The 25,923-nt window shown below is 37.6% G+C and overlaps 1 protein-coding gene across 6 annotated transcripts in view; it reads left to right on the top strand.

Moving 5' to 3' along the window:
* Window positions 1-25,923, top strand: part of EMSY (EMSY transcriptional repressor, BRCA2 interacting) — a 43,182-nt gene that overhangs the window by 3,897 nt on the left and 13,362 nt on the right. For 4 of the 6 annotated variants that reach the window (XM_057376986.1, XM_057376987.1, XM_057376985.1 and 1 more), the window contains exons 3-13: window positions 789-888; window positions 1,514-1,588; window positions 3,737-3,912; window positions 9,493-9,752; window positions 14,094-14,361; window positions 16,266-16,538; window positions 18,635-18,784; window positions 20,524-20,697; window positions 22,892-23,028; window positions 24,592-24,765; window positions 25,658-25,856. In XM_057376986.1, the coding sequence (XP_057232969.1) occupies window positions 789-888; window positions 1,514-1,588; window positions 3,737-3,912; window positions 9,493-9,752; window positions 14,094-14,361; window positions 16,266-16,538; window positions 18,635-18,784; window positions 20,524-20,697; window positions 22,892-23,028; window positions 24,592-24,765; window positions 25,658-25,856 (1,986 nt within the window). The remainder of the gene's footprint in view (window positions 1-788; window positions 889-1,513; window positions 1,589-3,736; window positions 3,913-9,492; window positions 9,753-14,093; window positions 14,362-16,265; window positions 16,539-18,634; window positions 18,785-20,523; window positions 20,698-22,891; window positions 23,029-24,591; window positions 24,766-25,657; window positions 25,857-25,923) is intronic. The other 2 variants (XM_057376989.1, XM_057376990.1) reach the window with 2 other exon arrangements.

Genomic DNA, 25,923 nt, shown 5'->3' with positions numbered 1-25,923 from the left:
AATTAGCAGGCTCCATTATTTCAGTTGGATGTATCTTCACCCTGTTCAGTAGGACAAAATTCAAAAGTATTAGTAGCCTTTTGTGGTTCAAGTTTTTTAAAATAGTGATGGCATGACATCATAGTCAACTAGTATTATACATTTCTGRTAAATCAGAGTTGCATTTTTATCACTTAAACTTTGTGATGGCTCTGTGTTTAAGAATAGCTGGATTGCTTCTGTTGTGTTGAGCAGGTTTAATTCAGTGTGTTGCATTTCTTTCAGATTCAAGCAGTTCTAACATATCAAATAAATGAGCATAAAAGATTATGATTATAGTRTTTAACGAACTAGAGCTGATGTTCTTCATGCTAATTAAGGAAAAGCATTATGAAAAAAACCAGTTGCTCTTTTGATAGTGTATWTCTTTTCCAAGTCAAGCTTTTCTATAGATCTCTTAATAATGGTATGTATTAAGAGAATTCTGAATTACTCTCCAAACAATATCTTCAAGCTTTTTGCCTGAACAGTCCAGTCAGAGGGAGCTTGACACATTCATTTGGGTTTATAAACTAGATAATCCTCTGTGATGAAATAATTGTTTCCTAGAAATGCTTTATGCTGCAGAGTAGTTGACTGAAAGGGTTCTAAATCATCAATCTMTTTTGAAAAAGCACTAAATAATTGAAAGACATGTTTCTCTCAATGATTTTGAAAATTAATAGAATACTGTCAGTAATATGGAAAATAAGATTTTCCCCCTTTGCTATGAGCATTAAATAGAAATATTATTTACTCTGATTTTTCAGAACTGGAGGCCTATGCCGGTGTCATCAGTGCCTTRCGTGCACAGGGAGACCTTACGAAGGATAAGAAGGATCTTCTTGGAGAGCTCTCTAAAGTGCTTAGGTAACCCTGAATTTTTCAACTAAGAAACATGACCTGCTTTCTTTTAAGGTGTTGCATGCTTTTTCATTCACCAAGATCACAAAGTAAATCTGAATTTGGAGAAGTAATTCTTCATGTTGCAGAGGTTTCATTCCTGTCCTGCTTGGAGTTTTTATTAAGGAAAACAACCATGCTTGTGTGGTAGAAGCTTGACTGGTTGTTGGTGCCTTGTGGCTTACTGAGTGTTAGAAGGATTACAGCCAGGTCATGAATGTACACTGGCTTGTAGTTTTGTCAAGGTAGAACTTCAAGGTCTTTTGAGCCCAAGATATCTCAAGAAAGAGTGCTGCATATCCTGTGGGAGTTTTTCTGCTATGTCCTTTAAATGTATTGCTCTCATTATAATCTAGTGGTTTTTCAGGGATAACCTATGAACAGTAATGTTGTTTTCATTCCTCAATAATATTTTTGAGCAATAGTACAGTACTCTCTCACTGTGATAGCAAAAGTTAAGTGTCACTCTGTTAAAGTCCTGTTCCCTTTCTTATCTTAGATTATTAATAAGTGTAATTTTACCTGGAATTTTTAGATAAATGTTCATATCTTCCTCTGATTAAATGTGCTGCTTTATTGTTTTTTTTAATAGTATTTCAACAGAACGACATCGTGCTGAAGTTCGGAGAGCAGTAAATGATGAACGACTAACAACGATTGCACACAAGTAAGTTACAGGTCATTTTGTCCTTGATTTCCAAAAGTACCTTTGGAAAATATTTTATGCCTTAACTGAGTGGTGGAATTTTGAAGATTGATGGTGGTTTAAAGAATACATGTTAAAACACTGTACAGGTGACGGAGTTACTGTATCAGATCTACATCGGGGGGCCTAGAAACATTTATTTAGTACCTTTACATTTTGGATCTGAGGTCATCCCATTCACTGCACAAGTAGTGTAAGAAAAGTATTTTGGCATGAAGACCTTTCTGTAAGATAGACCAGAATAAACAGAGAATGGAGGAACTAGAGAAGCTCCTAAGTAGGATGAACATGTTTGCTTTTTTTTGTTTGTTTGTTTTGCTTTTAGTTTTATTTTAATCAATTTTAAAAGGCTGTATTAAGAGGAATAAATTACATGGGAAAGAGGTGGCAGCTTAGTGGAAAACAGTCTGTCAGCACAGAAGGSAAAAAAGGGTCAGAGATGAAAAAGCTGCAGCACACTGATGACATCAGTGTCCACCACTCTGTGATACAGCTGCTGTGCTGGCATCAACTGGATTTGTTCCTCCATGCATTTGCTTTCACAAGCTCCATGTGATTTTGGGAGGTGGGAGGACCAAGAGATCAAGCGGTTATATATCTTTGATAATTACTTAACCATCTTGCTATTAAGGACTGTCTTTGAATAGAGCTGCATTGTGTCTGTATTTTTTTTTTTTTTCTGTGTTACAACTGTTGGTTTTTTTAAAGTTTGACTATTGTAGCTTAGGTGTTATGAGAGGGAAAAAAAGAAAACATAGGAATAGGAGGATCCTTGGAGTTAGCAACTGTTTGATCCAAGACTAGTCAAAATCAGCATACTGRTTTAGTGCTATAGAAAGACTTTATTTAAGTGTTTTAATGTTCAAGTTTAAAGATTTAGAAGAATACTGTTCACCGAACAAAACCCACTAACTTGCTTACAGACCTTTAAAGAAAGGGGTGGGGAGGGAAATAATGGAAAACAGTTTGTTGTCMAATCAGGATCCTTTCCCTGATTCARGTTTTCCTTTTAGTAGTACTTCTGGTCTTAGCGTTTTGCAGAATGTGAATAGTTAGTCCTGAGGTGTTTGCACTTCAATGAAATATTATAATCCAGGAAAGGTTYCATTTTTATGTGCTGCTTTTCTTTATTTTCCCTGTGGCAATTCCTTATGAGTAAAGGTTGGTAATATAGTATTTGACTTACATAATTCTCTAACTCACTATGAAAGCCTTCTTTGCTAGCTTTTGTACATTTATGTTTTRTTTTTACAATGTATTTTTACCTACCGGCTTATGTCGCTCTCTATACARTATGCATAGGCATGAGGAATGCTGAAGCATATCAAGATTTAACAACAGAGCAGATCCTCTGCACTTTACAAGCTACTTTGTAGTAGCTTTTGCTGCAACTTGCTTGAAGTATTTCATGTGAGAAGTTGATTTGCTTAAGAACATTACAGCATTGAAAAATAAATTTGCTATTTTGGTTTTGCTGATTTGACTTATGTAAAACAATCAAACATACTTAATCTAGATAAGAGCAGTGCTTTTATGAAACATTCTAGTGTGGGTGTGAATACTAAGGTTAAGAGCAAATTAGAGCAGAAGACTGTTTTCTGTTTAGGACGATGTYCAGGGTGTATTTAAATAATTTTATGTTCTGTCACCTTGTTTGGGACTGCCTTAAGTGTCAGAAACTCTTCAGTTCAGGTAAAAAAAGATTTGCCTTAGAAGCTGAGGGTTTTTCCCTRTAACATAATCAATTTCAATAGTCTTTTACAAAATATGTTGGATTTCTAGGTATTTTTGTAAATCCACAATTAAAGTGTGTACCTATTCTACCTGAATAGTAGCTAACCCAATGGTTAAAGCATTCACACACCTCTGGCCCTTGAATGTTTTGTAAAACAAAACAACAAAATTTTCAATTTAAAATTAGAGGTTTTCTGTATGAGGTAAGAAAAATGGAAGGGCTCTCATGAAATATAGGAAGTTCAGTATTAGCGCTCTATTATGTCTTAAATTTCCCTTTAGACTTGCAGTAATGGAGAGAAAAAGATACTTAAATAAGATACTGAGTATTTGGAAACTTATCAGAATACTTACAGAATGTGCATTTCATTTTAGTATGTCTGGACCAAACAGCTCTTCAGAGTGGTCCATAGAAGGTCGTCGACTGGTGCCGCTGATGCCACGACTTGTTCCACAAACAGCTTTTACTGTTACCGCAAACGCTGTTGCCAATGCAGCTGTTCAGCACAATGCATCTCTTCCAGTTCCTGCAGAAACTGGAAGCAGAGAAGGTGAGAGAAAGATGGGATTCTGCTGCAATCTATGGGAATGTAAAAACATTGTCGCAGTGGAAATTGGTGCCTTAGATTTTAAGTGTTTAATATAAAAGATATTTTTTTGAGACCAGGTTGGAGGGGGCTTGTAGCAACCTGGTCTAGTGGAAAGTGTCGGTGTCCCTGCTCATGGCATGGGGTTGGAACTGGATAAGCTTTAAAGTTCCTTCCARCCCAAGCCATTCTATGAATCTATGAAAAAAAAATGCAGATCTTTCTTWTTAAATATTATTCACAGAAATATTAAAATCCTTTTTCCTTAAAGATACCTTTGCAGTATCTGCAGCATTATTATGAATGCTTTGTATTATTGACACTCTAGGAACTGAAATACAGAAAATCAGTGAATGTAATTTCCTGACAAATTGGGGTTAACTTCTTCAGCTCTGTWAACTTTAAAAACTTGGACTAATGGCTTAAAATTTTGTAAAGTTCTGTACGTGATGAATGATGTTTCAGAATGCTTTATTTTAAGAATGCAAGTAGGTTTCAGTGAAAGTGAAGAAAATACTGCTTTGGCTTTTTTCCTTCAGATTAAACGTACTATGGTAATAATTYGAAAGGTTGCTTTCTGCATTTCCTGTGCTTTTTCAATAATGATAGTGCACTTTCCAGCTGGCTTGGCTGAGCAGGCTTGAATTAGGCTTCATACAACTGGTGAATTCGTAACACTTCATGAAACAAACTGTTTTATCCTGGTTTTGTGAGAACTATTGGRTCATTGTGTTATTACTTAYRAGCAGTGGTTTAAAAAAGCTGCACRATCAGTTCTTCATTACTGAAGGAATATTTTGGGTTTTTCAGCTGATATGCTATTGAGGAGAGGCAGTAGCACTATTCTATCAGTTATTAGTTAGATATGGTCATTTACAGAAAAGCAAGAAGATCAATGTATTGAATCAATGCTAAAATGAAAAATAACAATTTATAAAGTAAAACATCAGATTAATRCAAAAAAATCTCACACTGGCAGCACAGATTTTTGGGGATGGGAGGAGGGGAGGTTAGATTTCTGTGTTGTCTTTGAAGACCATTAATTCCGTGGCCATGCTTAGCTCAAACTGGGGAGTATTCYACAGCAACAGGATTGCAGAGGGAAATACAGGGATAATGACCCAATAAGTCTTTGGCTTCCATTTCAGTTGTAAAAATAGAATAATGGGATTCTGCACTTCAGTTATATGGAAGGTGTCTTTTCTCCTCTTCAGTGGTGGTTTGCTATTCCTACACAAGTGCCACTTCAACCCCAACATSTACCCCTGTTCCAAGTGGCAGTGTAGCAACAGTGAAGTCCCCCAGACCTGCCAGTCCAGCCTCCAATGTAGTCATCTTGCCAAGTGGAAGCACTGTTTAYGTCAAAAGTGAGTGATACTAGAAACTGATTATCAAAAGGAAAAGAAAGGGACAGTGTGGCTGAACATAGACTGAGTTAACACTCAGACCAGATCTTGGGCAAGTCATTTAAGGACTTTGTGYCTTCGTTTAGTCTAGAGAATGAATTCATTGCTTCCCTTTTTCAGAGAAATTATGTTCAGGATAAATCCACTCACTGCGAAATGCTGCAAGGAGCAGTGAAGGTGAAAGGATAACAAGTGAAAAATRTTTTGAAAATTAAATACAGRAATTTCTRTATATCTGTGGATTTCTAATCCATCTTGTTGAGAACTTGTCTTTAAGGTGACTCTGTTGGTTGCTTCTGCAGAGAACTTCCTTCTRCTTTAATAATACATCATAGTCACTTACTTGAGTTAGAAAAGGTCCCTCTTTTCCACTTTCRCAGTTGACATAGACTAGGTTTCTTGGATGCAGTTTCACAAGGGTTTGTGCTTACATACTACATCTGGCCTTTTTGTGATTTATCTGGAAGTCAGTGAGGCTTGTGTTACTGGGCAGCTGTGAAAGCTTCATGCAAATCCTACCAGATACCCATCTTCATGTGTTGTAATCTGGAAATCCAGGGCAGAGAGTCTAGAAACAGTATTTGCTTGAGAAGTGTGTGGGTCCCKGTCTTCATTTAGCTAATAAGTCAGCTAGTTCTAAAAGCAGATTATGTTCTTATATATGCCCTCATCATGGGTAGTTTTATTTTAGTATTAAAAGGTTTCCTTCAGTTCTTATTTGGTTCTATCAAAACAACAWATGAAGATTAATAGTGAAGTAGGTAAATGCTATTTTTATCCTTGTTCTGGATACCTTTAATATTTTAAAAATTATTTTCGTCTTTATTCTATATGTGTACGTCTGTATAAGCTAATAGCTAGGCAGAAATGCCACATAGTACATAAATATAATGTTACCTGCCAACAACTATGTTWAATGGCTCTGTCAGCCCATGAAACCCATTACATTAAGGTTTTTCATTTTTGTGATCTATGCACTAATCATTTGGCTTTAGTTTAAAGATTCATTCTCCCTTTTGACATATTAAATTTAACATTAAAATTTTAATGTAGATTTTATTGAATTATTACATGGCAATGAGTATCAAACCAGTCAAGACACATGATTGAGAGATGATAATTTTTGATGTCTGTCCCTAGTTTTCATTTTTCCCTACTTTATGTGCTCCATTTTGTTACTGTTTTTATTTACCTTTTTTTTTAAGAAACTGTGTGTCTTTCAGAGTATGTTACTTCAGTCATGACGATTTTAACAAACCTGCTTAGGAGCAAAGTGGGGAAGTCTGAGTTACAGTCAGGGCTTTGCCACTGGTCTGTCATGTAACCTCTTCCAAGTCACAGTCTGATTAAGCCATTAATGTTTCCATGATTGCTTCCTTACTTATCAAGTGTGAGTTACCATCAAGCTATATTACCTTTTAACTAAATGTTTCTGGAAAACTTTGTTCAAATGCAATTTCTAACATGAAATAAGAATAATGTTCTTGCAGAACCCCAGCAGTGAAAACAGAAAGTGAAATGAGCTGTACTTAACATAAAATAATGCTCTGCTAGTTTAATCTTACTTTCTCACTTCTTGATTGATTGGTTGATGGGCTTTTTTGTAGACAGGGACCAGAAACAAAGAGTTTTTTCTATTTCTTGGTGCCCCACCAAAATAACAACTGTGTCCTTACATACTAGCTGCATGTGGATTTTGGATTCCAATGGATTCTGAGATTTTTTAATTCCTGCACATGTTCGATATGATTAGTGCACTCACAGTTATAAGTTTGCATAGTGCACCCACAGTAATTTTTAAAACCCTGTCCATAATAAACCTGAAAGTTATGTAACCAAACCTCTGCTTTATAGAGGGAGATCATCACRAGGCTTGTTCAGGGCCATGAATTAAATTGTTGATTAGAGCTTTGAAATCTGATCTTGTAGRTCCACACTTCACTTGAACTGCTACAGCCAACTCAAGCTAAGTTTTGAAGTCCAAAGCAAACTTAAAATAGAGCCTTTGCTTCARTTCCCTTGTTCTGTTTCCCGTCTGTGGGGATACAACTGTCAGCCTTTGGAAATGTACCTGCAAATGAGCTGCTATTCCTACTGAGAATACCATTTTTCAGAAGTTGCCTGTCGTACTGGACAGTTTCTTGTCCATGTTAGTTCTTGCATCTTCACTTTTCGAATGCCAGAATATTTAGTAATTTTATTTAGAGATTGACCATAATTGGATCCTGGCCCTTGTTAGAGATTGACTACCAACTAAGTTTGCTTTGATTACCAGCAAAACTGCTTTTTGCTGTGATGGTGTTCTTTGTCTGTAAACCTCGGGCACATGGAACAAGATTTTCAGTGTTCTGCATAGGCAGGAGTGCATCTCTTTAGCTTATCTCTGATTGTTTTTCTTTTTAAGTGGTTTAACACATGTTACTATGGTAAGCCTAAATCACAGAATTGCAGATTTGTCAAGGTTGGAAGAGACCTTCAAGATCATCTAGTCCAACCATCAGCCCAGCACTATCGTAATCACCCCTAAACCACATCTGTATCTCATTCAGTTACCACTTGAGCACTTCCAGACTGTCATCTTCCTGGGCAACTTATTCCAATGCCTGACTACTCTTCTCTTACTGACTAAAATTTTTTTTTTCTAATATCTAATCTGGACCTCCCCAGCACAACTTGATGCTGTTGGCTCCTGTCCTATCACTTGTTACCTGGAAGAAGAGTCCAACCCCCACGTGGCTGTACCCTCCTGTCATGGAGTTGTTGAGAGCAAGAATGTCCCCTGTGAACCTCCTTTTCTCCAGTCTGTGACCCCCAGCTTCCTCAGCTGCTCCTGGTGCTCCAGACTCTTCCCTATCTCCGTTCCCTTCTCTGGACACACTCAGTGTCTCTCTTGTCAGTAGGTGCCCAGAACTGAATCCAAGACTGAAGGTATCTCAGCAGTGCCCAGCCCAGGGGATGGTCACTGCCCTKGTCCTGCTGGACACACCATTGCTGGTACAGGCCAGGTGCCATTGTCCTTGAYCACCTGGGCACACCTGTCTCATATCCAGCCAGCTTTTGTCCAGCATCCCTAAGCCCCTTCCTGCTGGGCAGCCCTTAAGCGATGCTGCCCCCAGCTTGTAGCTCTGCAYGGGGTTGTTGTCACCCAAGGACAGGACTTAGCACTTGGCCTTGTGGAACCTCAGCCCATTGATCCAGTTTATCCAGGTTCTGTAGAGCCTTCCTGCCTTCAATGCTAGCCAGTAGCTGTAAGAGGTTTGCAAGGTTATTATACTGTGTCTTTGTGTAGTCTAGACCAGTTTATGAATCTGTTGGCTACTTTGGCAAGTTTCATTTGGATTTAAGATCCATTAATTATGCTGTTATCCTTTACTGAGCTGAATATTGGAGCAGATTTTTTTTTCTATGTGTGCAGTAGATGATTGTGAGAGATAATGGACTAATTTAAGCCTGAACTTGTTTTGTTTTTCATGATTGTATGTTAGGTGCCTTTTGATATCTGTTGCAYGAAAGGCACCGAAGAAGGCGAAAGCTGATACAGTAAGGATTGACTTACACAGTTAAACTATATAATAAAAAAAATTATATATCGAAATTCTGTATTGAAAGGCCGAAGAGTAGTGTAAGGATCAACATGGTATAAAAGTAGGTGCAAAAGCTGAAATCCAGGAAGACTGTAGGGGGATAAACTYTGGTAGTCCAGGTGCTGTAAACAAAACAACCACTAAAAAGCCGATGTGTGAAGTTTTAAACTAAAATGTGCATGGCATTATCCCAGTCCCCTTGTGTGTTTAGTCTGACTAGTCAAACTTCTGGAGGCAGAATGAAAACCATGTACTGGCTCTTACATTCTTTTAATCTCTCAGACTGATTGAAGTAACCCAGTAACTGAGTAGCTTGGGGTTTTGGGTGATTTGTCTTTTTGATTCCAGGTACTGTAAGTATAGCCCATATCAAGGACTAAGCATCTGAGGTGTGAAACAGGTTGGCTGTGACCATAAGATGTAATTTAATGTTTACTTCTTTTTATCTTATTTGAAAGAGTGTGTAAGACTCAAAAAGGGTGTAGTGTTTCAGAAAGCACTGAGATCTGCAGACAGAGGGGAACATAATTTTAAAAAAAGTATTTCTTTTGCAGGTGTCAGCTGCTCAGATGATGATGAAAAGCCCCGCAAAAGACGGCGAACGAATTCTTCTAGTTCTTCCCCTGTTCTCCTGAAAGAAGTCCCGAAGGCGGTGACTCCCGTCACTAAAACTATCACAGTGCCTGTAAGTGGCAGCCCCAAAATGAGTAATATAATGCAGAGCATTGCCAACTCCTTACCACCACACATGTCGCCTGTGAAAATAACCTTCACTAAGCCCTCCACACAGACAACAAACACCACAACACAGAAGGTATGTGGGGGAAGCTGCCAAATGTTACTTTATTCTGGTTTTGTCAATGAATAAGATGTGATGTTTGACTCTTCCTTTCTGTATCTGACTACCTGTTTTTTTAAGGATTGCACATGGGATAAGGTAATCCCTCTTTAAAACAAAGGCAAAACCAAACTCTTGTATGAATTTAGTTCACCTGTGTGTGAAAGGACCTGGATTGACAGCCGTGGAGACTGAAGCCCTCTTTTTATCCACAGAACAGGTACAGCACAGGCAGCGGGAGTGCAAGCTTCCCCCAGACTGCCCCACCAATGTGCCTCAACCCTGACCTGAAGGGACCACTTCTAGGGATGAGAGGGGATTCAGTCTCCATGCTCATTCAATTCTTGGCCTCTCTGGTGAGACTGCCAACAAGGTTACCAGTTAGTACCATTTGTGGTGTTGGGTTTTGTGATATGGACACTAGTCCACTGAGAACTGGATCACATAGGCCACTGAACAGCCTTCAGATGGTAACAACTATTGGTCAAAGGTAATCTTTCTTATTTCTATTTTCCTTATTTATAATTATTMTTTGCAGTAGTAGAATTCGAGGAGAGATGGCATGGGCTTTCCCTTGGCATGCCTTTTATCTAGAGATTAGTTTTTTGGGCTCTATAAGGCTTGTTCTTGGAGCTGGTCAAAGACCGGGGGCTTTATTTTCCATTCAGTACTAGTGTGCCATTTCTCATTCTACATTAACAGTGTTACAGTGGTCAAAATCAGTTGCATTATTTCAGTTGAGTGTGCCTAGCTTTCACCACAATGCAGTGTGCAGAAAAGATTTCCCTTGTCTAAATTTTTATTTGGACTTAGATTTTTAAGTGCCTAATCTATGGCATGACTATTTTCCCATTCTTTAGGCATTTCAGTTGTGTATTTTTCTGTCCTTAAGATGTAAAAAGAAAGATGAATGGTTCAGACCAAGTTCATTCTTGGTGCAGTTATTAATTATGGCAGACTTCAGGGAGGGGGAGAGTCTCATGGAATTAATCTGGCCTCAATACTGACGGACTTGTGGTAGGCTGGCCGCTAACTAGCATTGTTTTTCAGCTGTGAGAGTTTGATTACTGAGCTCAAACTTTTACATAGTATTTGTTCTACTAGTCTTCTTAATTGCTTTATGACTCTTTGGATTAGTGGAGTTCCTGTGTCCTGTTTTTCGGAACTTTAAAACCAAGTAAGATTAACTGAAGTAATGTTCTATAAAGATGTTGACTTCTCGTCTCTTCCCACTCCAGGGCTCTTTGCTTTCATTTGATTCACTGTTATTCAACAGTGTCCTTAATCAAATTTCATCTCTGAATACATGAGTGTATAAGAGAAATCCCTGAGAGAACAAAAACCATCAAATTAAATGTTCTGCATTCAGTGCAGCAAATCCACAGCTACTATAGGGCTTAACYTATCCATCCTGTTGCACATTAGGGTAATCATTTGTGCAGGAAGAGTTTTTTGCCTTAAACATCTGTAGGGTTGTGTAAAGTACGGGTGTTACATATCATAGAAATTAAAGATTGAYTATACTAAGTCTCCAGAAGAGTGGACTCTTTGTAGGACCTTTCCTGTAGTTGTGCCTGTGCTTGTTCTTTTATGGAAATTCTAGAGTTTGCTTTGCAGTCTATTTATTTGACTGTCTTAGTAATATGCAATGACAGGAAAATCAGTGCTTGTTTTGTTAGGTAGCCAGAGTAGCATTTGTATCTGAACTTGTCACACTGCCCTCTTTTGTTGGATTTAGATTTGCCAAAATATATAACTGGATCATTTTGGTGGGAGAAATCCGCTTTAGCAGTTTTAAATTGAATGTCATTCATGTTCATTTGTATCCAACCACACATTTCCAATTTGAATGTAAGTTGGATATTATGAATGAAATTCTTTCTTTCTGCATGCCAGCTCTTTGAATTGTTTTGACGTTTTAGTAGATTGGAGGWAGATTTGCCCTAACAACTAATGTCACAGCTTCAGTTTCTGGATTCTCTTGTAATAAAGTCATCTGTCTAGGACACAGRAGAAATCTAGCTAGTGAAGCTTCTAGCAGTTATAATGACTTTAATTTTTTCAGGGGCTAAGTTTTGATATCTCTCAAAATAGAGCTGGCAGGACTAATTTCAGTACCTGTTAGGAATTAGATTTTACTGTAACAATTTAAATCAACAACAACAAAATTACCRCCTTGATTTTTGTATATGTATGTATGTTTTGAACTCAGGCAGTTTCTCTGCTGTTAAACATGGGATGTAGCTAGGTACACAGTATGAGATTATTTGGATAATTTCAACATACATGAGAAAATAGTATTCCAGAAATATAATGGTTGTAATGAATTGTTGTGAAATTTTTACCTGAATTTTATTTTMTGGATATACTTCATACATGAGGATTACTAAACTTTGCTCTGCTCTCTTAAGTTTGAAAAATGAGGTAGAATAGACAGATCCAAACCTGTTTAGTCACAGTATAACGATCACTGTTGAATTCTAATGCTTTACATGCTTTATTCCTTGCATGTTTAARTAAACTGTTTTAAGTGATGATCTTGGACAGTAAATGCAATGGTCTACAGGAGTTGTAATTATGCCTAAATTCATTCCACATACCTGTACTTAGCTGTGATGCTGAACTTGCCCTGTTGCTGTATAGTTTATATTCACACTAATCTATATCTGCCTTTTTTAACTGCAAGTTGTCCTTTGCCTGTATTCCTAAATTAGTTATACTGGGTGAAATAGAGCTTACTCTAAACTTCAGACAATAGGGAAGTATTTCTAGTGTTAACTGACAGTTTAAGGAATAGGATGAATCTCCAGAGGCATATAATAGAAACTTTTCACTTCAAATTCTCACACTAGAACAACCTTTGTCATGTTCAGTTCGTCTGCATGTTTTGTAGCCTAAGAGCAATTTGAGAAAAGTGTTTTGATTAAATCAAGATTAGGCACATAAAAATAAGACTGATGCAAAGTAAATGTTCACACTGGAGGATATAATTAAGTAGAAAAGCAGCAGAATGTGGAAACCTTGTCCTTCAGACGCTGGTTAGTTGTGGTCAGCCTGCTACAACTTGTGGGGATAGTAAGGTTTTGATTTTCCTCAGATCAAGATACTAAAGGTTTAGCTAAGCAGCTGAAATCATCAAGCTAAGAACTGAGGTAAAAGGAGAGTCAGAACCAGCCATGGTGATGAAATTTGCTGCTTTTCTTCCATCCGTGTGGCTATTTCCCTTTTTATTTTTTTCTTTTTTCTTTAAACAAGTTCTAAACTCGTAATCTCTTGCTGCTTGATCTGTTGCTTAAGTCTGTTTCTGGTGCCATTATCATTATTTCTTCATCAGGCAAGGTTTCAGTAGTGCTTGGCTAGCAGTGTAAGACTGTGTGTGAGCTGACACAGGTTTTCTTTGCTCCTTTTGTACCTTTTTTTTCTATCAGCTGTGTTACATTGAATCATTAATAAGCTTAAATTTTCAAGGTTTTAATAAAACTTTTTTTKGAACAATAGCATTATTAACATAATTTATCAATATTCTTGCTTGATAAACTGAAAATATATTGTATTTCTGTGCTTCTTTTTCTGTTTTAACTGTGTAAGTGCAAGAAGTGACATATAAGTTGAATAAAAGGAATTTCTTTACGTAAACAGTTCCCATATTCAATACTTAATAAATGCTTAGTTTTCTAGGTCTGTTGTATAAGGACAGACCTCAGTGCTATCATGAATTCTGTGTTTTTCTGTGTCAAATCAGATTCATGGAATTCTAATTGTAACTCACACTGAGGTGATGTTTATTATCTTCAGACAAATGGTTTTCACACAAATGAGAAAAAAAAGTTCTTGTTACTGAGAGCAATAAATAAAGCAGAAATTTCGTAAACCTAAACTGTTCTTCTTTCACTGATGAGATACTGTTTACAGCCTTGTACATCAAAAACATTTTTTTTGCAACATTTGGGAGAACAGCGCTTAAAACTTGCTGGAAATCCATTCAGTTTCTCTTAAAATAGRTTTCAAGCTTTCTGGCCCAGTTTAATGAAGTCAAGTTCATTCCTGTTTCTTTGCCTTCAGACATGAGATAATTCTACTTTATTGGATAGTAATTGTTGTCCTTAAAAARTCCTCCTAATTTTAAAAAAATGTTAATCACCATTTCTTCAAAATAATTGAAGTATTTTTCTTGCAAGCAGATGTGATTGACACTCTTAAAAGCTCTTAATAAAAATGTATCATTAAAACTAAATACACAGACATGTTACTGAAATTCTGTGCATCTACATAAATGCTAAGAACAAATGAATTTCTTCTTGTTTTTTCTTTTTTCAGGTGATAATAGTAACCACCTCTCCAAGCTCAACTTTTGTACCCAACATCCTTTCCAAGTCCCACAACTATGCAGCAGTTACAAAACTTGTCCCAACATCAGTCATTGCCTCAACTACTCAAAAGCAGCCCGTGGTTATCACTGCTTCCCAGTCCTCTGTGGGCAGCAGCAGCAGCAGCTGCTCCACTCCCTCCTGCACTGCAAATACTATTGCTGTGACTGCTGTAGTGTCGTCCACACCATCAGTGGTTATGTCAACAGTGGCACAAGGTATGGCAATTCTCTTATAAAGGCTCTTTCACTGAGGAATTGGACTTTGCTTTGAGAATAGCACTGGGGAGATGTGCTGTATGTTTACCTATGATGAGGAAAGCGTGAGACGTGAAAGAATCTGCTGATGAAACTAATCCAAGAAACTCCACAAAAGTTCTTGTTGAGCTCTTCTTCTTTACATCAACAGTTAATGTTCAGATCCTCTTTTAAAAGAGGGTGTGGTTAGGTGGTCTGACCTATCTTTAAAATAACACAACCTCAAGATGACTGGCTTTAAGAACTCTGCCTAATGCCTGATTTAGAAAAACATGCAAAGTCAACATCAAATAAATCCAACTTACTAATGTGCCCAAATGTGACAATTCTGAAAGGTAGAGGAGTGTTTATCAGCATGTCAGTTTTAAAGTCCTTTATAGTAAAGACCTRAGTGGGCCTGATTTCCTAGTTTTTGATTTCTAATTCCAGCTGTGTATGTGAATTTGACTGTTTCAGCTTCACAGTCACCAGCTAGCATTTGAAAGGGAAGCKGTGAATGAATGAATTAATGAATGAATGAAAGGGCCTTAGTGGGCAGCACTTGAAAGAAAAACCACCTGACAATGACAAGTGCTGCATCACAATTTTTACTGGTGTATACTTTCCCTTCTTGTTTCATTTGACAAAATATTGGGTAGCCATATCAAGGCTGAGGAGGTATTTTYCTTCCCTATTGCTTGTATTAATATAAGCAGATACTAATGTGTGAAGCAGAAGGGCTCACAGCAGACTTTCGTATTGTTTGAAACGTTGATTTTTAGTTGGGTTTGATCATGGAAGAGACTTTCATTCCGAAAGACATTAGGTGGAATCCCTCTAACAGTTTTTTTTCCCCATACTGTCAGTGCAATGATGGTGAAAAGTTTTGTGAGATGAATGATAATCTCTACAAATGTAAAGTTGAACTCATGAATGAAAAGAGCTGCCCAAGGAAATGGTGTAACCTTCCTAAAGAAAGTAGGGAGAAAAGGGTTGCTTATTTAGATTGCCAGAGCTGTACATTTACTATGATTTCTGTCATTATCRCTGCCATCTGTTTCTATTTTCCACTACAATTGGGATTTAGTTAAAAATTGCATTTATAAGATATGGACTTTGTCTGTTTTGGTGCATATGGATGTGCATTTTAGAGTTACATGCAAAGCCAAATTTTTCTGTGACAGCTGTGTAGGGGAATGACAAAAATAAACAAAAAAATTTATTTGGGAACTTTGTATTTCCRTCTTACTGCAGACTTCTTTTAATCACTTTTACTTGTAAGATCACCTAACCTAACAGCACAAAACAGGTGTTGCACAATTTTATAACTTACATTGCATTTTTAAAATGCCAACTAACTCTCTTGGTAAAAGGTACTCCCTTCCAATGTTCATGGATTTCATATTTGACATCCTCCTATCTCTAACATTTTGTCATCATGATTTTAGAATCATTCAGTCACAGAAYGGTCTGGGTTGGMAGGGACCTTAAAGACCTAGTTCCAYSCCCCCTGCCAGSGRCAGAAACACCTTCCACTAAACTAGGTTGTTACAAATATATATCTATAAGTAAAATACTTTCACTATAGGTATTGTGCTGTCTTGAGCCTAAAGATGAGTCTTTGAAAATATTATTGAATTATTTGTATTACAAAAGGTGCAGAAATARACTGGGATTGTGGTCTTTCCATTAGCTGTTGTTCTACATTGAAWATCTGTATAAAGCTCCCTTGCCTCCTAACAGAGCACTTCTGCTACCTGGGAACTTTATTTCCTCATGTGTATCAATGCATTTTTCAGTAGTTGAAATGCAAAATTATTTTAGGAATTATGATATATTTCTTTCTCATTGCACTGTTCAATTTTAAACCATTTACTCTTTCRCAGGTGTGTCTACATCAGCAATTAAAGTTGCCTCTACCAGACTACCTTCCCCAAAAGGTTTGGTTGGGAATCCAACTCAGATCTTAGCACAGTTTCCCAAACAGCATCAGCAGTCTCCCAAACAGCAGCTGCACCAAGTCCARCAGGCCCAACAGCCTCAGCAGCAGCAACCGCAGCAGCAGCAGCTGGTGCCGTGTTCTGTAGCCCCGCAGCAGCCGCAGCAATCTCAGCTGGCCCCTGGCATCAAGCCCTCCATTCAGATCAAACAGGAATCAGGTAGTTGGAGTTGATCTTGGGTCACRTTGGTGAGGTCTCATTGCAGCTCAGGAAAACGGGGCAGAATTCTGTCACAAAGTGTACATGGGGGAGTGGTTGTGAAGGCATAATTCCTGGAATACAAGATATGGCTTTTAACAGGAATATAAGTAGATAGTGAAGGATGTTTTAATGTTTTCAAGTAATAGTAATTTAGGAATTTGGTTGTTTCACTCTTCTCATTTGGTTCAGGTATTACAGACCATACTTTAGGTATATATGTTTTATCTTAGAGGTTKAGAGGTGTGTAAATAACTTCAAAAGTAACATAACTGGCAACCTGGGACGCATCAGTTTTCTGAAGATCCAAGAGCTGTTSAACTATATCAACTGGAAGAGGAAGTTACTCCATGTTTTAATTATTTTCTTTGATCCAGAAATCAAAATGTACTTTTGAGGTACATGTCAAAACAAATACAATTATATCTGGAAGTTGGACTGGATTCTTTTTGTAACATTTATTCATTCAGCTGACTTTGGGCAAGTCATGTAATCTTTCTTTTTTGGCTTTTCTCTGCTGTAGCACACAGTTCTTATCAAGAAGTAAGAAATAAAGCTTGTAAAGTTATCCAGTTCTAAAAGAAGTGCTATAAAAGTGCAAAGTATTTTTATATTAATATAAAATCAGTATTTTATATTAATCCCAGCAGTAAAATTATTATTTTATACTGTACTTTTTAGATCAAAGAATTGCAATAGACCATAGAGTGAAAAGGTAAACAGCCCTACTCCTGTCCTTTGATATTAGGATAGGAACACGATTATTAGGACCATTGCTTAAGAAAAATAATGGCTACTAATGAAGACGTAAAAAAGGCCTCCAGCCACTGAACAGTATCAACATGAGTTTGATTTCCTTGTCTTCTACAACAGACTTAGGCTCAATGTGCTTTTTAGTTTAAAGTTTCTGTAGTAATACCATCTGATACAAATTCATTTTGGAAAATGTGAATCAGTTTTCATGGGGACTTTATTTTTTATCTAGTTTTGTATCTCGATGATGCAGAGACTTCAATTTCTCTTTCAGTTTGAAGCTTTTTTGCTTTGTACTGCTTTTATAGTCTATGTAGGGAGGAGAAAACGTCTCTGGAAAACGTTGCACATCTTAAGTGGACAGTAATGCTCACCTAGAAATACTTGTTTACATATGTAGGTGCATCATCTAGATGGGATTCATCCAGGCTCTGTGTTCCATGGCATTTGGCCACCACAGTGCAATGCATTTACCTCATTGTGGAACAGATCATAATATGCACATCTGGATTTACTTTTGACAGATTATGTGAATTTGCTGGTTTGCAGCTGAGAAGTGAACCTCACAGAGGTCCCATTCTCCAACACAAAATGGAGGGAGAGGGAGCAGAATCCTGGCAGTACTAAGGTGGTCCTCATCCTTCATTCTGACTGATTCTACCCATAGCTTAAGCCAAATTTCTTTGAGGCTTTAAGATAACCAGTAAATCAAGGGGAAACAGAGCATTTTACTTAAAGTAACCATCCCTAGCCAGTGTCACAATTGCTTCCTTGCAGTCACTAATTAATACTCCTTGTGCAGAAATGTTTTTTAATTTATTCAGCATGGTGACATTTGTCAAGGCTAATTAAGACACCTTAGGATTTATGGACTGAATTGATGAAGAATTACTTTCCTTCTAGATAGTTCATTGTATATGAACCAATTTGGTCTTGGTTGTAACCTGTTGGCTCCCAGGAAACATTCTGGTTTTTTGTATTCTGGACCAGGAGCAGTTAAAACAAGCCAATGATGAAATGGACAGTGGGAGTAGCTAGGAATTGAAACAGGCACTTGAAAGCAAAGATGATAACTTTCTTGGCATTTGCAAAGCAAACAAAATCCCCAACTAAAACCAAGCAAAAAAAAAATCCAAAAAACCACCAAACCAGAAACCAAACCAATTTTTTCATGATCAAGAATACATGGGCTCAGAATTGAAGCCTTGTGGGGCTATTTGCCCACTAGGCCTTGGTCTGAGAAAGCATTTCAGAAAGTAACTTATCGTGCCTGTATTTTAACAGTGACCTTTCTCCTTTCCTAGGTGTTAAAATAATCACTCAACAGGTGCAGCCCAGTAAAATCCTTCCCAAACCAGTTACAGCGACCTTGCCCAGCAGTAGCAATTCACCTATTATGGTGGTTAGCAGTAATGGGACTATCATGACAACTAAACTGGTCACTACTCCCACTGGTAAGTTATGGCTCTGAGAAGGGAAGGGAGGGTAAACCCAGACATGCAGGTGATCAAACATGGTTTTTTAGGGTTAAAGAAAAAATAAAAGCAGTGATCTGAGCAGTGGGCATAAAGGCACATTGACAATCCTGTTACTTATTCTAGGTCAGGATTTTTGCACTGAATGCTCTTTAATTCTTCTGTTTGAATTGGTACACAAAAATATTGTTCCTTTCCCAGTGGGTTTATTTTAAAGGAATTTTTCTTGCAACTTATATAGCTACTTTGCACTTCTGTAGCACCTTATATTACATGATTTATACTGATTTAACTCAAGCAGACAGGTCAGCACCATTCCTATTTTATATATATGGACTTCAAAAGGCAGGTGACTTGCTCATAGTCCTGCAGTGAATTTATAAAAAGACCAGTAAATTGAAATTTAAGGTGCAAATATTCTTCTGCGCATCTAATTGTATTTGGGTTTCTAATTGATAACAGTTCAGACTGTTCAGATTGTAAACTTGTATGAGGAAAACTTAAAAGGTAGCTTTATACTGGTTTTCAGAAAACTATTTCTTTCCTGATTTTTTTTTTTAGCATGGGTTTGGAATACTAGAACTATAGAATTGTTAAGGTTGGAAAAGTCCTCTAAATCACAAAGTCTGACCGCTAACCCAGCACCACCATATTCACTACTGAACCTTGTCCCAAGTGCCACATCTACATGACTTTTTCATGCTTCCAGGGGTGGTGATTCCACCACTTTCCTGGGCAGCTTGTTCCAATGCCTTGACCACTCTTCCTATGTGCAATTTTTTCATAATATCATACCTGAACCTCTCCTGGCACAACTTGAGGCCRTCTTCTCTTGTCCAAAGCATAAACTAATGGTTAATAATCTATTTATAACTCTTAAAATATTTCATAGGTACATTCTTGAGTACATTAAAAAAAAACAGTTTTGCAGTTCATATAGTTGGTCTAATCTTCATTGTGCTCTCTTGGATGTCAACACGGCTTTCTTGATAAAATTAAACTGCTTTGCTCTGTGATCTTTAGCAATTAAGGGCACTATCTGCAGCAGCACAAGCAGAATGGAATTTTGCTATTTATGTAGCTTCTGTATGACTTCTTATTTTTGAGCAAGTTTCTTTTATGGATTCAGTTCTCTTTCCATCCAGAAAAGTACTAGTTCTGAAAAAACAGTATTTATACTGTGTTTAGAGGTTTCTTCTGTGCTGTTATATGCTAAGTCCATAAAATTGCATCATCACTGTAAATGATATTTTTCTCTGAGGGCATTACTTAGACCAGGCATTGGTGGTGCTCTTTATAAACAATCTATCGTAAAGGAGAAGTGTCTTCCATGAGGGTAAGGGATGAGCTCTGGTTATGTTATCATATGCCTGACTCCTGGGCATCTGAMGGGAGCAAGAGGCAGACCTGCAGGCAGAAGCTAAACATCTGTTGAAAATTACAATCTTATGAACAAGGACATGAATTAAAATGAGGGAGTCATGGAACATTTGTTAAAATACTCAGAAGACTGTTATATTAATTTAAAGTTAGTATATACTTGGCTATTGCTCTGTGGATTTAAAAATTGCCAGAAGAATTACATAGGGTAGTAATAGATTGCAGGGTGGRATATCTTTGAATGCATCTGACACTTTTTTTCCAAATATGTTTTTCCACAAATATTAGTAGAGGATCATGTTGTAACAGTGAACTTTCTTTTTCTCTCTTTAAAACAGGAACTCAAGCAACATATACACGGCCAACAGTGAGCCCCTCTCTGGGGGCTCGGATGGCTGGAACTCCAGGGGCTGCTACGTATGTGAAAACTACAAGTGGTAGCATCATTACTGTAGTACCAAAATCACTAGCTACTCTAGGAGGGAAGATCATCAGCAGTAATATTGTTTCTGGTAGGCATATGAGTACTTTGATGTTAAAACTTTTATTTCAAAAGTAACTTCGGGCTTACTTTAATTGTTCAGGGCTTTTCTGTGGGTTACATGGTCAAATAGTTATTAGGACCTTTATTGGAGAATTCAGAAGAAAAACAGTGGAGTATGAAGAAGTAGGTAGTASGAAGAAGTTTGATGGTGAGATGTTCTTAAGTATTGTGGTAGTTCTTGTGTTTAAGAAGAAAACAGCAAATGTGAAGGAAGCCTGGGAGGAAAGAGAAATGTGCAGTGGAGGCTAGTATGTTATACAGAGGGCAGGAAGATCAGAAAACACTATTGGCCCCAATTTAAAACATTTTATAATCTCAGTGCTGCCATGTTCTGTTCCACTGCATGTCCAAAGAACCAGAATAAAAATGAACTGTATATGTTAAATTCAGCTGTGCARTTTCCACCTTATTTTGTTACTTGGCAGTGACAGCTTGTCTTTCCTTCAGCCTGTGTTCTACCTTATGCTTTCCCTCCCSGCTTCATGCAGACCCTGCAATTTATCTTTGTTAGTCTGCTGGCYAGTCTGGTTCTCCTTTCTGGTTATGTGCTKRCACAGGTTGCTTAGAGAAGCTGTGGCTGCCCCATCCCTGGAAGTGTTCAAGGCCAGKCTGGACAGGGCTTGGAACAATCTGGTCTAATRGAAGGTGTCCCTGCCCAGGACAAGGTGTGGAAGTGGTTGAGCTCCAAGGTCCCTTCCAGCCCACAATATTCAGTGGTTCTATTGTCTCTAAAGGAAGAGTCTCTTTAGAGCCAGGACCAAGCAAACTTAATACCAGTTAAAAATTGTTAGTGTATGTTTGGGACTTCAACTTCATTTARCAAAGACCTGATGTGGCACCAGCCAGCTCCAGTCACTTGCAAGGTGCTACACAAGCTATCCAGTAAACCCACTCTTGGGCTGTTAYCTGGTAGAGCAGTTTCTCAGGTTTTGATTTCTACAAAATTATATTTAGTGATGATACCACATTTTCTTTGGGAGCAGGTAACTTTTTTTAGCCTGTTGTGGGTATGATGAATTGTTACGAAAATTTCTAGGTCTTCTAATGAATTATACACAAGTGGAAGTGTTCTCCTGAGCAGCAGCTATTCTGGAGAAACCTGTGAGTGATCCCGATGAGGATAATGATTGTCCTGAAAAAAAAGTTTGGAAAGCATGCCTGCTTTTTTCTTTTTGTTTGTCTAATTGTTTTTTAGATACCACTGAAGTCAGCAGGATTAAATAAATAATGATCTTATTTTAACATGTCTTCCTTTTCCCAGAACTAGCAGAATATACAATTCGTTGTGAAGTATCCACAGGCATGACTATTGGTTAAAAGATAGCAAAGGGAGTCTTAGGGTTTGCAACTCTGCTGTGACTGAATGGTGCTTCCCTCTGGAGGAAGGAGAGGAGCTGTTGGTAAATAGCTGTCTGAGTAGCTATTGCAATGGCAGTCTGATAGTACTGATGACTGATTCCAGTGTATGTACTTCTTGTAGACTGTGACCAGAATTAYCTATCACTGTAGGTAACTAAAAACCTGATACAGGGAGTAGAACCAATTAAATGCTAACATAGAGCAGAAACTGCCAAGGCAGCTCTTAAAAAAAAAGTAAAAAGCCCCACATTTCTTACCTTTTATGGACTGGTTTTAAAACAATAGCATGTTTTTTCTTTTTTCCTTCTTTTTACCCACTACTTATCAAATTACAACAGAAAGAGTTGGTGTTTCTCTTGACTGGAGATACATCCTTGGTACGTAGATTCTTCTGCAGGTCATCTGTAGAACAGTATTTGTCTGTGCAAATAGAACATTAAGTTGAGTATTAGTGGTGTCCTTATCCCACCCTGATTCCAGCCTTTGAAAAGTTCTACATGTTTRCCTCAGGAAGCTGTGTTAGTCTGCTCTGTAACTTGTGAGAAGGGGTTGTCTGTCCTATTATAGAATGCATTATTTCCCCTGGGCACACCTGTTTTTACTGTAGGTGAAAGATTTGTAGAGTTGGCATCTAATCTTTCCATGTTGAGTTGGGTGACATGATTTCTAGATGCTGCTGGTTTCTTGATATTCTGTCACATTTAAGTACAATGTTTCCTCTATAGCTCACCAACTCCTACAGTGAAAGGAAATATACAATATGTGATAAACTGCACATTATTTCTTTTCACACAAAAATTTAGGAACTACAACCAAAATCACTACAATTCCAATGACATCGAAACCCAATGTGATTGTTGTGCAAAAGACCACTGGAAAAGGAACTACAATTCAAGGGCTTCCAGGCAAAAATGTTGTCACAACACTGTTGAATGCTGGGGTAAGTAATTATTTCAAGTCTCAAATGGAGAGCCAAGTGACAGGCTGTGTGGTGGCTGCTGCATTCATTCTGCTAAAGGCTCAATCAAAAGCAAACTGCATGAGCTCCTTAACAGATCCAGCATGCCTTGATGTCAGAGGTGTTTGAAAAGTGACTGTGGTTTGCAGAATATGATTCCATGCTTAAAGGATACTGGGTATGTCTTCAAAGTTAAAGGAAAGTATAAACTTTTGAACTTACTTCTTTTCCATGTTTAGTGATTTTGTATTCCTGAAACAATTATGTAGAGGAAAATTACTGGAATCTTAGCCTGTTTGTTCCAGTGAGAACCAAGGTCCTGTGTTGCAAACTTGCATCTCCAACCATTTATTTTTTGGTATAAAGGGCAGGAATAAACTGTCTTCACAGTAGGGGAACCACTTTCAATTTATGTTTTGTGTAACATTGTGACATCCTGTGCCTGAATACTTTATAGTGGTGAATTATTTTTTTGATAACCTGAGGTACACCTAAGAATAAAATCAAGTTTCCAGCATCATCTGAGCTTACCTGTAAGTACTATTAAATAAAAATTATCAGTGTTCCTAGATAAAACTCTTGAGATTTAATGCCTTAGTCATGTAAAATCTAAAAGGCTGCTTGAGTAGCAGAACTACTGAGGGTTTTTTTAAACCTTTTACAATTTTTGTTTTAGGTTTTGAACTTTCCTGCTTTTCAGAATTAAAGGTGTATTTGCAGACAAGTGGAAATCTTACGAAGTTACACCGTAGTAGCTACCAGGATGGGCTGGTATTTTTGAAACAAATATGGCTTGGGGTTTCCAGCTACTTTCTGGAATTCCCATTATCCAATGAATATTGGTAGGGATATTGGGAGAACTGGCTACTGATGTTGTTACTCACTTGGTATGTTACTGTGCAGAGCTTGAAGAAAGCATGCTCAATGTCTTTGCTCTTCTGAAGCTATCAGCAATCTACTCATATGTCAACATTATTCCATAGTCAAATGATTCCTGTAAAATAGCTGTGGATCTTCATTTTTTGATGAAGTGAACTTCTGTTCAAAAAAAAATATGTAAAAAAAAAATCCATATGTAATTAATGTCTTGGTCCTGAAGACAATATAAAAATTTCTATTTAARCATTTTCTTATTAGAATCTCAGTTCAAGTTTTGTAGATGTCTTGSCAAAGTTAGTGTTAGTAGAAATTGATGGTCTTAAAAAATATTTGTGAAGTATTTGAAGAAGGTTCCAGTTTACGTTAACTCTTTGAAGCAACTTCAAAAAACTTCATGTCTCCTAGTTACTCCTTTTTGTTCATACCTTCAGAACTGCTCAAAAGGTAGAGTAATGGAAAAGTGGATTTTGATAGCTTTTTCTGTTCAAAGCCATAGGTTCTTTTGTTCTTGGCCTTTTAATGTATTTTGGATCAAATAAGTGTAGTTGCAGCAACAGATTTATTTCTTGGTACACACACACTCATAAACAACCGTATTTTTTTTGAGAGTTGGGTCTCACTGAACAATTTCATTAAGTTAACCTGTAAACTTTGACTTCTCTACAGGGGGAGAAAACTATTCAGGCAGTGCCAGCAGGAGCAAAACCTGCTATCATCACTGCTACAAGACCCATCACAAAAATGATTGTTACACAGCCAAAAGGAATAGGGTCTACGGTCCAGCCAGCCACCAAAATCATCCCAACTAAAATTGTTTATGGTCAGCAAGGGAAAACTCAGGTACAGTGAGGACCCATTTCTGTCTTGGAATGTATCCCTAAATTTTAATCRGAAGTAAATAGTTTTTACTGTGTTTCCTTGTTTGTTGCAGGTTAAATATATGTCTKTGGGGAATGAGACTTAGTGGTATAATGAGATGGCCTCGATCCTGATTGCTCAAGCACAGTATTTGCATTTGTTAGCTTTTTTGGAGGCCCAGAGCAAGCCAAAAGGATTAACTAAGTCTTTTCTCAAACTGTCTGGCCATGGCTCCAGATTCTTGTTTAYATCCTGCAGCTAATGGTTAGACCATGAGAAATAAAGATGCAGAAATTGGACATGGGTCATCCATCAAATCTGAGGTTTTACTGAAATTTATTTGCTGCTTGATATCTCTTCAGGCTGTCCCTGCAACCTTCTGTGGTTGGTGGAGCTGTATACAGAGAATCTGGCTTRTTTCTGGATGCTTTCTATTTCAGCTTTTTCTCTGGCTGCACTTAGTATTTGAAAGAACTAAACTTTTACCAGATATAACACGTTTTGTGTCTTGATTGTTCAAGACTGTATTTATTGTGGAAATGTTTGTCCTTACCAGTGCAGTGCATGTTCCAGCTCACTTGCATAGCTTTCTCTTMTCACACTGGTTTTATCTACTCGTGGAAAATGACTGCTTAGTGGTTTATTGTGTGAGGTATTTCAGGTTACTGTGTGAGAAGTACATTCTTGTGCGTTGCCATTTACTTGGGCTTTGTGGTTTAATAATCATGGCTGCTGAATTTAGAGGTAGACTTTTTAAGTAAAATACGAATATTATCTAGGTAGTGTACATAGATCTGAGTGGCACCTATTCTGATTGCTCAGATCTGTTTTCTGGAGTGATTTTACTATAAACAAAATTTACCTTTCTAATTAGGTCCTCATAAAACCAAAGCCAGTGACATTTCAAGCAACAGTTGTGAGTGAACAAACCAGACAGCTGGTGACTGAAACGTTACAGCAGGCATCAAGGGTAGCAGAGACAGGAAACTCATCTCTCCCAGAAGTGAAAGAGGAACCACAAACCTACACTGACAGCAGCTCTTCTTCTACAGAGTCTTCCCAGAGCTCTCAAGGTCTGTATTGGTGTCACATAATGTATGACTGGAGTGTCTTCCAGGCATGCCAGTGGGCTCCAGAGAG

Source organism: Malurus melanocephalus, unplaced genomic scaffold (assembly GCF_030028575.1).
Source record: "Malurus melanocephalus ecotype Western Australia unplaced genomic scaffold, MMel_1.1 scaffold_298, whole genome shotgun sequence".
NCBI classification, from domain to species: domain Eukaryota; kingdom Metazoa; phylum Chordata; class Aves; order Passeriformes; family Maluridae; genus Malurus; species Malurus melanocephalus.
The sequence above is the reverse complement of the archived record's forward strand: the minus strand, read 5'-3'. Positions and strand labels throughout refer to the sequence as shown.